At 45.1% G+C, this 13,750-nt stretch overlaps 1 protein-coding gene across 1 annotated transcript; it reads left to right on the forward strand.

Moving 5' to 3' along the window:
• The first annotated feature begins 430 nt into the window (after window positions 1–430).
• On the forward strand, window positions 431–1,762 carry LOC144237891 (olfactory receptor 7C1-like). The gene is made up of 2 exons (XM_077771612.1): window positions 431–458; window positions 812–1,762. Exon 2 carries the CDS (start codon window positions 824–826, stop codon window positions 1,760–1,762), a length of 939 nt encoding a protein of 312 aa, XP_077627738.1. The 5' UTR covers window positions 431–458; window positions 812–823.
• Window positions 1,763–13,750: the final 11,988 nt, after the last annotated feature.

Here is a 13,750-nt window from a genome sequence, read left to right on the forward strand (position 1 = left end):
TTAAATGGGCAAGTAGAAAATATCAGGGCATTACCATAGTTTATGGAAATTATACACAGACCGTAGCCTTTCTTTTTATGTTTATTTATTTTTGAGAGGGGGAACACACCTGTGTAAGCAGGGGAAGGGCGGGGGGAGGGGGAGAGAGAATCCCAAGCAGGCTCTGTGCCATCAGCACGGGGCCCAATGAGGGGCTTGACCTCACAAACCATGAGATCATGACCTGAGCTGAAATCAAGCATCGGACACTTAACTGACTGAGCCATTCAGGCACCCCTGGACCCTAGACTTTTTAACTTGTATTATTAAAATAATAATAAAAATTATGCTTTTATTATAAATACATTTAAAAGTAAAGTATGAATCAACTCAAAGAAACCTGAGAAGGCTAAGGCAGAGTGACCAAGTGTCAGCACAGTTGAACAACTGAGCTTTGAGTGCGAAATTCATTTCCGCAGGTTGGTTTTCCAGCTGGTGGCGGCAACACGGGGATCTGGTGGCATTTGGAAACCCCAAATTAACAAGCAAGCAAGAAGACACCACTAAGTAAATAATTCTCTCCTCTATGCTTGAATACTGAGAACAAACTGAGGGCTGATGAGGGTGGGGAGAGGGGAAGGGGGGAGATGGGCATGGAGGAGGGCACTTGGTGGGATGAGCACTGGGTGTTATATGGAAACCAGCTTGACAATAAACTATGAAAGGAAAAAAAATAATTTTCTTCTCAATATCAGGTTCAAGGTAAAGATGATTATGTCTCCGGGATGTCTGTTGGCTACCAATTTAGTCTCGCTTCTTGTGTTCTTAGCAGACACTCCTTTACATGGAGCCAAGAAACTACTCAAGGCTTCCGATGTTTCTCCTCCTGGGACTTTCTGAGAAGCCAGAGATCCAGTTTGTTCTTTCTGGGCTGTTCCTGTCTTTGTACCTGGTTACGGCCTTGGGGAACCTGCTCATCATCTTGGCCACCATCTCAGACTCCCACCTCCACACACCCATGTACTTCTTCCTTTCCAACCTGTCCTTTTCAGACATCTGCTTCACCTCTACCACCGTCCCGAAGATGCTGTGGAACATCCAGATGCAGAGCAGAGTCATCACCTACACAGGCTGCGTCACGCAGATGTATTTTTTCACAGTTTTTGGGCTTTTGGACAATTTACTCCTGACTGCAATGGCCTATGATCGCTTTGTGGCTGTCTGTCATCCCCTGCACTACACAGTCATCATGAACCCTCGGCTCTGCGCCCAGTTGCTTGCCCTGACCTGGCTCATCAGCGTTCTGGGGGCCCTTCCCGAGAGCCTAACCATGCTGCGGCTCTCCTTCTGCACAGTGATCGAAATCCCACACTATTTCTGTGAACTCCCTGAGATCCTGCAGCTCGCCTGCTCCGATACCTTCATCAACAATGTCGTGTTATATATTGTGACCGGCATGATGGGCTTCTTTCCTCTCGCGGGGATCCTTTTCTCTTATTCTCGAATTGTCTCTTCTGTGCTGAGGATCTCCACAGCGGGAGGAAAGTATAAAGCATTCTCCACCTGTGGGTCCCACGTCTCAGTGGTGTCCCTGTTCTATGGGACCTGCCTGGGGGTCTACCTCAGTTCCACCTGGACACACGGCTCCCAGACGGGGATGTTCGCCTCGGTCCTGTACACCGTGGTCACTCCCATGATGAACCCCTTCATCTACAGCCTGAGGAACAAGGACATGAAGCGGGCCCTGAGAAAGCTCCTCTGTAGCATGTTGTCCTCCCAGTGACAACAACAATGACCCTGTGCCTGGACAAATGTGATCAGGGGCAATGGAACAGAGCGCTTAGTAGTGAGGACACTGAAATTTTCCTGACTGGGTTTAAATGCTGGTGCCACCCTTCAGTAGATGGTGATCTTGAGAAAAACGCTCAGCCTCCATGTGCCTCAGTTTCTCCATAGACCTCCAATAATGCCTGTCTCATAAGGTTGATGAAAGGATTAAATGGAATAATGTGGTAAAGCTCCAGCACAGGGAATGCTGGCGGCAAGTCCTAAGCAAATGTCAACTATTGTTACCAAAAAAAAAAAAAAGCTATTTTTCTTGATACTTCAGTTTTTTGTTCCCATACCATTAAGCTGGTTTCTCTTCCTGTGCACTGTCCCCCATGATGGCTAAGTCATAAAGCTTAGTGCCCCCGGAAGGAAAGAGACTTTGATGCAGGGCAGAATTTCTCAACTTTGCCATTATTGATATTTAGGGTTGGATCATTCCTTGCTGTGGGGCCCTCCTGTGCATTGTAAGATGTTCAGCACTATCTCAGGCCTCTAAACACTAGGTGCCAGTAGCATTGCCAGCCAAGGTGCGATAATTAAAAATGTTTCCAAATGGGGGCACCTGGGTGGCTCAGTCGGCTAAGCGTCTGACTTCGGCTCAGGTCATGACCTCACAGTTCGTGGGTTCCAGCCCCGCATCGGGCTCTGTGCTGACAGCCAGCTCAGAGCCTGGAGACTGTTTCAGATTCTCTGTCTCCCTCTCTCTCTGACCCTCCCCTGCCCACACTGTCTCTCTCTCTCCCAGAAATAAATAAAACATTAAAAAAAAATTTTTTAAATGTTTCCAAATGCCCCGTGGAGGTCAAATCACTCCCACTTGAAAACCACAGAGGAGCGTCTTCCAGAGAGGAAAAGAACAGATGAAAAATCTCCAGGTGTAGAATCCCAAGGGAGTGTGCTAAAGGATGAAAGGAAATAAATGGGGGGTGATGTCTGTCATCTCTCGTTTGGGAATCTTGGGAATTAAGGACACATTGTTTGGTCCTGCCTAAAACGGGGTTGCTGTAGGAGAAGTGGAGTGTCTATGCAGTGTGATCAACCTGAGAGGAACAGCGGGTTCCAAGCTCAGCCTCCTTGGCTCATATGGGACTCCACGGGTCCCCTAGAAGGCTCACAGGGTTTCCAATGACCCAAAGAGAGACAAAGAAAGCTGAGCTAAAACATCCTCAGGTTGGAAGCTACCCCTGGGATGAGAGGTCAGATAATCCACCCAGTGTCTGTCATGGACAGCCGCAGGATAAACGGAAGACTCGTGGTGATAAAAGTTCAGCAGGGCTGGAAGGGGCTGAGATGGGGCTGGACCAGCAGCTCAGGGGCTGGTCACAGAGGCGACCCACACCAAGAGAGCAGAGTAAAGGTTCATTCACCCTGTCGTGGGTAAAGGCTACCATGAGAGGTCCTTTGAAGGCTGCCCCGGCCAACGACAGTCAATTCAAGTGGCAGGTTCAGTGACTCACATTTTCCAGTTGTTATTATCATTATAATTATTGTGTGGCAGTGGGCTGACAGCCAGAGGGATCAGATATATATATATATATCTGATCAGATATATAAAATAAACACAGCATAAAATTTACTATTTTAATCCGTTCAAAGTTTGTAATTAAATATATTCACAGTATCGTGCTGCCATCACCACTATGGAGTTTCAGGCCATTGTCATCACCCCAGGGAAGACCCTTCAACCCTCAGCAGCCACTTCCCATTTCCTTTCCCCTCCGGAAACCACCAATCTGCTTTCTGTCTCTGTGACTCGTCCGATCTGGGTATTTCATATAAGCGGAAGCATCCAGTATATGACTTTCGTGTCCGGATTCTTTCACTCAACCTAATGTTGTCAAGGTTCATCCACGTTGTAGTGTGAGTCAGTGCTTTGTATCTTTTCATGGCTGATGAACAGGTAGGCTAAGTGTGCTGTGTTCATATGATGGGACCAGACTTTCATATACCAGAGAAAACTCTGTTCTATTCCCTCAAAGCAGGGGATGACCTCGACAATGATTTGTTCGTTCTTATTCACTTTAACCAATGGCTCCTCAGAGCCTTTTTTGTGGACTGCCTCCCTGTGGCCTACGCAGTTCTGATCTCAGTCTCTTTTCCATTTTGACATCTACCATTCTCATAATTATATTTGCAGCAAGATGCTCCTGGGAGCTGACTTCAGGACAATCTCCAGGGATCCAGATATTCACACACACACACACACACACACACACACACACACACACACACACCCCTCCCCATGGGCTCTCCTCCCACACTGAATAGGGCGGGACTTTGAAGCCAATAGGATATGACAGAAATGACAGTGTGACTTCCAAAGCTAGATTAGAAATGACACTCAGGCTTCACCCTTCGCTCTCCCCTCACTGTTGTTCTCTGAGGGAAGCTGATGGCCATGTTGTGAGGACACTCAATCCACCCCGTGGAAAAGCGGGCGTGGTCAGGGGCCGAGGCCTCCTGCCAACAGCCAGAAGCTCATCCTCCAGACCACACTGGGCGTTCCAACATCGGCCACACCAACCAACACTCAACCTGCAAGGCCATGAGAGACCTGAGACCAGAACTTCGGTGAGACCATTCCTAAAATCCTGACACAAAGAAACAATGTTGACCACTAAACGTTGATTGGAGCTCTAAGCCACTTACTTTGGGGGACTGTTTTATGCATCAAGAGAAAGGGAGTCTCCAGAATCTCAGATAATCCCATAGGACTCTCAAATTCTTTCTTTCCCACGATTAATACATCACCTTCTTCTAGATCAGCTCCACGAAATAAACATATAAGACACGTTTGGTACCCAGGACGGAAGTACCGCCTTGGGAGTCTGCGCAGATGCCGTGGCTAAGAACTGGGATGAGGCCGCCTGTGTCCTGTCCACCCTCACCCCCTGGGGCTCACCCCTGACCACCCTGTCACGCTTGCAGTGGTGCACGCCCTCACGGCAGCCAAGTCCTCGTGTGGTGTCTGGTCCATCAGCAGGCTTAGAGCTGGTCTTCACAGAAACGGAGCACACAGCCCAAAGCAACTGTAAATAAATACGCTGACTTTGTGTGTCCCAGAGGTGGAAAGAACGAGAACTCCCTCATAGCTCCCCCGATGTCCAACAGAGCAAAGCAATTCCTGACAAGAGTATGGCCTTCTCCCGTAGAGTATTAGAGAAAGGCCTGGATTATGTCTCTGATGTGAAAAATTAAAAATCTGTACATTCATCGCCGGATGTACTTTATCATATTGTAGTAAATCATTCCTCAGATTCTGACTGAACACATATCCATAAGGAATAACCCCCCTTCCCACTCGGATGCTCCCCACTCTATTTCATTACTTCCAGTAGCATAATTTTTATGTCTGAGTTATCCTGAGTCTGCAAAGGTTGTTTTTCAATTGCAATCCTCAAGACTGAAATCCATATTTCAGACATGGGATGGTGAGGCTATACTATAGGTGATCCGGAGGTGGGGGGTGAGGGGGGAGGATTCCTGGCTGGCTCAGTTGGTGGGGCAATGCCACTCTTGATCTCGAGGTTGTGAGTTCAAGCCCCACCTTGGGTGAAGAGATTACTTAAAAATAAAATATTTAGGGGCTCCTGGGTGGCTCAGTTGGTTAAGCGTCCAGCTTCAGCTCCAGTCATGATCTCACGGTTCGTGGGTTCGAGTCCTGCATCGGGCTCTGTGCTGACAGCTCGGAGCATGGAGCCTGCTTCGGATTCTGTGTCTCCCCCTTTCTCTCTGCCCCTCCTTCACTCATGCTCTGTCTCTCAAAAATAAACATTTTTAAAATCTTTTTTAATAACAAAATATTTAACCCTTCATCTTCCTTGTTCCTGCCTGGAATGTGGCTGTGATTGTTGGAGCTCCAGTCACCATTTTGTGACACGAAGTGATCTTAAATTTAGGAAGCCCAAGTTTGAACAGCAGGTAAGTTCTAGAGCCAAGCCCTGGACTTGTGATTCTAAAACTTATATTCTTCACCCTTTACAATCTTTTCCTTCTCAATACACACACACACACACACACACACACACACACACACATGAGATGGAAAACAGGGGAGCCATTGGTGTGAACATAGAGTTTCTTGTGTTAAGAAGACCCTGGTGAGTGCAGGGAAAGTGCTTGCCATGCAAGCTCAGCCCCAAGCACAGGGAGCAGACAGACCAGATGACAGCAATGCTTGTCTTACTGATGGTTCTAAAACCAAATTCTCAATTCTTCTCTATGATTGCAACCAGATAAAATTAGACAGCACCATCGATTTGTAAATAGAAGGAAATAAATGGGGAGAAATGAGCAGACTAAGCCATGAGCCACCAGGAGAAATCAGAGGAGGAAATTTGCTTTGCTGGCATTTCTTTCCTTTTGCCAAGACCTTAGCAAAATGACATCCACTCTGCTCTGGGTCTGCTGTGTGTGGTCCCCGTGAGTCTCTGGCTCCATCTCTCTGTCACATCAGCTAAAGCCAAAGTGAAAATGCAGAGCATCTCACTCTGGAATGTCATCTGCACTTGGGACAATCTGTTCAGGATGATGAAGCCATAAAGTGAGGGACAAATCAGGAGAGACACGCAGTCACCCTGATGGTCTGTATTTGGTGGACATCACGTGCGTGCAGGGGAGGACACAGACAGGGTCCCACAGACAGCAGCCCCCACGGTGGACTCCAAGCAAGCCTCGTAGAGGGATACCAGGTCCGTGGCCAAAGTCAGCACGGGGACGCGTTATCTCCTCTAGCATCTCTTCCCTGACTCGCTATTATCTCAGAGCCACATGTTCTCTCCTCTTTGCAAACGCACTCCAAGGCCAGTGGACGTGGACGTGAAACACTGGCAAACCAAAGGAAAGAAAAGGTTAAATGTAAAAGATTCGGCCCATTATCCCTCGTGCTGCCAGACTTCTTGGGTCTGCAAAAGAGACACAGCTATGACTTTTGATTGTGCTGTTCTGCCACCTAGAACATTGAAATCCATCTAGGGGTCAAGGTCAAGTAGAGGTCTTGAGAACAGTGGGCTTGGTGCCCACAGAAGTGGAGAGCTTTGGTTTGAGATTACTCCTGTCGAATGGAAAGTCAGAGGAAAGAGCGCCAGATTGGGCCGCAGGGAACCCAAGTGGGAAACGCAGATCTTGGGAGGAATTTGTGAAGAAAACTGCCCAGAATCTGGTGGGTAAACAGCTCGGGGTGCAGAGCAAATGCGCTGTGGGCCCGCTGCAGAGCCTTGAGGAAATCCAGCACCCCCAAGGGAACAGGCCCAGCAGGGTCACCTGGGAAACCAGAGGAAACCTCCAGGTGTTGAGCCAAGAGGGTCCTGCAGGGGAATGGGGCAGCCCTGAACGCAGGGGGAGGCCGGGAAAAGAAGCAAAGTTAGAAGCATGTGGCTGAGCCAACGAAAGGCCTTGGGGACACCGAGTGCGGCCGGTACCAGAGGAAAGCAAAGGAAAGTCACCGGGGAAAGATGTGCGCTTCCACCCAGAGGAAGACGCAGTCATTGCACTTGAACCAGGAGGAAAGGGAGCACACTCCACCTCCAGGGATGACTCTGCGCTGCAGGGAAAGCCTAAAGGGAAATGTCTGGCTACCAGGGAGAGGGCGTGGGCCCGAGAACTGGGGCGGGGGCCTGGACTAGGGTAAGACGCCTAGGAGGCAAGGAGACACCCCTTACATTTTTTTCCCCCCCGAATACATTTCCTTTCCTAATCCCGGTCCTGCCCCGCATGGGGCCACCCCTGAGCTGAAAGAAAACCCTTTGAGAGAATAGAGCAGAAACTGGTTTGCATCCGACCATCTGGAAACCTAAGGCGTTAGAGACGAAAGACAAACCAAACCGCTGGTACATTGCAGATGGCACCAAAGAAAATAGTGCTCACCTACGCGCCAGGGAAACCAAAGAGGAACCCCATCCCGTGCAGGTAGGCATGGCAGAATTCACTCCTGATTCAGACCATGTATTGAGCAGTCACAGGCACACCTGGGCACCTTCAAGTTCAAAGCCAGAGCTGAAATTACCACAGGCGGTTCTCTTACTCATGACTCTCTGGCTTCCCACTAACCCAGGAATGGAGAATGACTCCTCTTACCTGTAAAGTAGAAGCAACCAGGCTTACACAGCCTCACCCCTCCTTTCTCCTCCCACACCCTGGTCAAGGCGGCCACAGTTTCATCCAGGAAACCTGGGCTCCTTACATTAGGCTTCAGTCTAGTGTAAGGAGAGGGTCCAGAAGGGCTACTCCCAGGTATCTTAGTAAGAGAATTCCTTGTCAGGCTACTAGGGCCATCAGCACAAGAACCAAAGAACAGCTCACGGCTGGGTGTCCACTCAACTTTCTCCTAGAACTGAGATTTGAAAGTCTGTACACTGACTTCAATGGGGTACATTAGCATAGGAGGGAACTCTGTTGGAAAGAAGGCCAGGATAGTGGATGGGTCTGATTACCAGCTCCTTCTGTGGAAATCTATTAGGAGGGGTCAGCAAACCACTGCCCATACACCAAATCCAACCCATGGCCTTTTTTTTGTAAAGATGTTTTACTGGAACGTAACATAGTGGGATGAATAGTGGCCTCCAAAACCGATATGCCACACGCCAACTTCCAGTACCTGTGAATGTGACCTTATTTGGAAAGGGGGTTTTTATATCTATAAGGAAGGATCTCGAGATGCCATCACCCTGGATTATCCAGGTGGACTCTATATCCAGTGACAGATATGCTTGCAAGAGACACAAGACAAGAGGTACATTGAGATGAGGAGACCACGTGACTACAGACGTAGAGATTGAATGATGCACCCACAGAGCCCAGGAACACTGGAGGTCATTAAAAGCAGGAAAGGCAAAGAATGGAATTTCCCCTTAGAGCCTCAGGAGGCAGCACAGCACTTCTGAGACCCGCATTTCAGCATTTTGGTCCCTCCCCCCGAGAACTGTGCCAGAATAAATGCCTACTGTTTTAAGTCACCCAATTTGTGGCGATTTGTCACAGCAGCCACAGGACATCCATGCCCACATCCACACCCGTTTCTGCAATATGCTTACACACCACAAAGTAGTTGCAACAGAGAACATAGAGCCCACAAAACCCCAAATATTTACCATCCGGCCCTTTCCAAAAATATTAGCCAGCTTCTGCTCTAGGTCACTATCAGTTACTAATATTTCCAAAGTAGATGTCCCACCCCTGGGAAAGAATACCTTGAATACTCAACCTGAGCGTATAGCCAGAATATTTTTGTGATGTGGGTTTTGATGTGGGGGACAAAAGCAAAAGGAAATGGTAGATAAAATTAAATTTCCTCACAACCTGCAGCCCTTTAACAAATACTGAGGCAGGCAGAGTAGAACATTTCTCTAGAAACTCCCTACTGAATTGAGGCTAATGCTTTGCTAGAGGGAAAAACAACCTTAGCATGACTCTGGCTAGGTCTCCAGAATCCTGGGAGTCTTTTAGTAGCATATGAAAACATTTTTGGAAACTTAGACCTTAACTTTACCTCCCCCAACTCCCAAGTATATAATCAGCCACCCTCACAAGCCCAGTGCAGCTCTTTCTGCCCATGGGTCCTGTCCCCATGCTTTTATAAATTCACCTTTTTGCACCGAAGATGTCTCAAAAATTCTTTCTTGGCCATCGGCTCCAGACCCCAACAAGTGTCCACATCAGCTTTAAAGGTATAAATGTGTTTACTCCAAAAAACAAACAAACAAACAAACAAACAAACCAAAACAAAAAACTAGATAAGTGGACCTGGGCAACTTTTGCAAAGCAAACTCTACCCTGTGCAACCCAATAATGAGCAATGTTTTTATATTCCATCAAACACAATGGTCTATTACTACGGCCCTTCTTCCACGTAACTACGGGACACTTGTTGGGAGTTGGCTGTGGTCCAGATCTCTGTTCACAAGCCCAAATCAAAGCGCTTGGGACTCACAGAGTCTTGAAAACTATGCCTGTTGATGCCTTTGATAGACAAAGAAATCCCGTGTCAGATGTTGATGAAAGGTTCACGAAGGAAGACAATGAAGGTCAAGCCCGTGGAGAAAAGAACACCACAACTCAGAGGCCATGGGGTGTCATACACATACCTGACATCCGCGATGTTCCCATGAGGACAAGCCTTGGAGAAGAGAAGTTCGTTCCCGCTTTGACTCCCTCAGCCATGGGAACAAGTTGCTAGGAGAATAAAATAATAACAGAACAATTAATTTAATGAGAATTGTCAGAATGCAACCTCGGAGGACCTATAAATAGTAAATATGCCTTTTCCTCCTCTCACTCCAGCCCATCTGTCCTGGGAAGGAGGAAGTTCAGCTGAGCCTTTTCAGAAAACAGTAACCTGGTATCCCTCCCGTCTTTTCTTGGGGCTAAGTTGAATATCCATCACCCAGGGGAGAAAGGACACACGGAACTGGGGGTGGCCCGGTGCTATCAGAGTATCTGATGTGGGAAACGGGCACGGGGGCCGATGAAGCTCTTGGAGGATGAATTTTGGGTGAGAATCCACTTACATAAAACATTCTACACAATTCCATTCCTGTGTCTCTCCATTTCTCTTCCTCTCAGGGTTTTGGGAGCCATTATAAGTGCCTCTGTTCTTCTCTATCAAAGATGCTCTCGGACTCTTTCTTCTGGAACATCGTCTTCATTTATTCATTCAAACAAGAAATATACCCCGGGATTTCACACCATTTGCGCTTACGAGTCCATTCATGCATCTTCTGATATATTAAGCTACTTAGTGTTCTGGGTCTCAGTTTCCAAATTTGTAAAGTTAGGATAATAGCAGTGTCCAACTTCAGGAGGTTAATACGAAGATGAAATTCAAGGAGATGAGGCTGAGGAAGTTTTTTATCTGTCATCTAGTGAGCGCCTACACCTGTTCATTATTATCCCTGCCATCACTGCAAACACGTATTGGCATAAAAAAAAAAAAAACAAAAACACAGCACGAGTGTTTAACACAGGAGGTCTTCAAGAAATTTCAGCTAATTTAATGAATGCATTGCTCTCATTTATTCTGTATTTGCAAGTTTTCAGTTCCTATTCCAGGTGATTTATATTTGTGTTAACATGTGAAATGCTTGTGATCTACTTTCTAAGGGACGTAACTGTACATATGAACACTGCTGGGGTTTTTTTCTCTTGTGCCCTTTTTTTTTTTTTTTTTGCTAATTTTTACTTTTGAATAATGTTACATGTACAGAAAAGCTACGAAAATAGTTCAGGGTTCCCATGGTAATGAAAATGTTTCAGAACGAGAAGCAATGATTGCAAAACATGCCAAATGTACTTTTATGCCACCGAATGTCACTTTTATTTTTTTTTTATTTTTTTTAATGTTTTTATTCATTTCTAGGAGATAGAGAGACAGCATGAGCCGGGGAGGGCCAGCGAGAGAGGGAGTCACAGACTGAAACAGGCTCCAGGCTCTGAGCTGGCAGTCAGCACAGAGCCCGACGCGGGGCTCGAACCCACGAACCGCGAGATCATGACCTAAGCGAAAGTCGGACGCTTAACCGACTAAGCCACCCAGGCGCCCCTCGAATATCACTTTAAAATGGCTACTGGTCCTTGCATATTTGTTTTGTATCAACTGCGTTACAAAAGTCACACTCAGTTAAGGTCAACTGTCAATTTACTCCCTGCAGCCAATCCATTGTCTTCAAACAATGAAGAGTTGTGTTTTCCCTGCTTCACTTCTCTTACTTCTCTTCTTTTTCTCCTAGAATTGCATTGGTTGTAATTTTCCACATGCTGATAAGGAACATTCCAAATAGTAGACTTGCTTTCCTTTAACGCCTAAACGGGGAATTCTTTTATTGTTCCTGCCACGGGATCCCCCAGGGCATTTTTGGAGGTAAGCTTTGTTCATTTAATTCCCTCCTTAATTTTGATCTGTTATCCTCCATCCTGAATCAACTGACACATACTTTCCCAGAAATAAATTCACTTCTTAGAGATTTCCCAGCTTTTACCATGGAGTTGTAATTAATATTATCTCGCAAAGATGTGTGTCTCCTTAAACATGTGTCCGTTTTTCTCGTTCCTAATTGTAGGCATTTCTGTTCTTTTTCTTTCTTTGTATCCCTTTCATTAGACATCTGTCTAATTTTGTCTGTATGTTTGCTTTGGGTAAAGAATTGATTCTGCAATTTCTTTCTCAGTTGTAGAATTTTTTTTTTATAATTCACTAACTCTGCTGTTACCTTAATTCTCTGCTTGACTAATGAGTTTTTTGTTTTATTTTGTGCTTTAATCGCAACATGTTCAAATCTTAAAGTGTTTTATTTTTTGAGGATAGACCACATGTGTGTTCATTCACAGATTTTGAAAGATGTAATAGAAGAAAATGAATCTAAAAATCAGGATTAGGGGCCCCTGGGTGGCTCCCTGAGGTAAGCATCTGACTTCAGCTCAAGTCATGATCTCACGGTTTGTGAGTTCAAGCCCCACTTCAGGCTCTCTACTATCAGCCCGGAACCTGCTTCAGATTCTCTGTCTCCCTCTCTGTCTGCCCCTCCTCCACTCATTTTCTCTCTCTTTCTCTCAAAATAAATAAACATAAAAATTTTTTTTAAATTAAAATCAGGATTCATTTTACCACTCAAAGATGATCCCTGTCCACATTTTGGTGTATATTCTTGTAGATCACTTTTCCCCTTGGGTTTGTGCCAATATTCTCAAATATTTATTACCCTTTTTTGTATTTTCTTGTATGAATCTTTAATATCTTATGATTTTTCCCAGTTAACACATTAATATTTCTATAACTTATAGTTAAGGCTTTGTAAGTTAAAGACATTACATTTTATCAATCAAATCTATTATTTTTTATATTCTGATTTTCTGCACAGCACATTGTATCATTAAGAGCCTTTTCAATTTATACTAAAATTATTGATCTACTCTTATTTCTCTTCTCTTATTTCTAGACTTTTTCTTCAGAAAGAACTTCTATTTTCAAAGATTATATATTTTCATTATTAATTTATATTATCTATATTTTTTTATTTATTTTCTTCTCATAGCTTGCATGGTCTCTTGCTCCACACTTAACACTGAAGACTGAAATTTATTAGGGATAATAGGTGACTCTTGATCTCAGGATCATGAGTTTGAGCCCCACACTGAAATTTATTAGGGATAGTAGGTGACTCTTGATCTCGAGGTCATGAGTTCAAACCCCGCATTGAAATTTATTAGGGATAGTAGGTGACTCTTGATCTCAGGGTCATGAGTTCAAGCCTCACATTGAAATTTATTAGGGATAGTAGGTGAGTCTTGATCTCGAGGTCATGAGTTCAAACCCCACATTGAAATTTATTAGGGATAGGGGCGCCTGGGTGGCTTAGTCGGTTAAGCGTCCGACTTTCGCTTAGGTCATGATCTCACGGTTCGTGCGTTTGAGCCCCGCGTCGGGGTCTGTGCTGACTGCCAGCTCAGAGCCTGGAGCCTGTTTCAGAGTCTGTGTCTCCCTATCTCTCTGATCCTCCCCTGCTCATGCTGTCTCCCTCTCTCTCTCTCCTAGAAATAAATAAAAATATTTAAAAAAATTTAAAAAAATGGAATTTATTAGGGATAGTAGATGACTTGATTTCAGGGTCATGAGTTTGAGCTTACTTTAGTTTTTCTATTTCAAGTTTTTATTTAAATTCTATTTAAATTCTAGTTAACATATATGGTAAAATTGGTTTCAGGTGTAGAATTTAGTGATTAACCACTTACATATAACACCCACTGGGTGTAGAGCTTACTTAAAAAAATAAATAAATATTAGAACCACAAAATTGTATGCTGGAAACTAATATTACACTGTATGTTAGCTGCCTGGAATTTAAATAAAAACTTTTTTAAAAGGAAATTTATTAGGGAATGTGAAGATCAGATTTAACATTAGTTTTTCTAAATTGTTAATCACTAAACCCTTATTATGCCTTCAGAGCTG

This window comes from Crocuta crocuta, unplaced genomic scaffold, assembly GCF_008692635.1.
Source record: "Crocuta crocuta isolate KB4526 unplaced genomic scaffold, BGI_CrCroc_1.0 scaffold755, whole genome shotgun sequence".
NCBI lineage: Eukaryota > Metazoa > Chordata > Mammalia > Carnivora > Hyaenidae > Crocuta > Crocuta crocuta.

Bases quoted from the DNA above. Each gene is read 5' to 3' on its own strand.
- LOC144237891 (XM_077771612.1), top strand. From the start codon at position 824: ATGGAGCCAAGAAACTACTCAAGGCTTCCGATGTTTCTCCTCCTGGGA.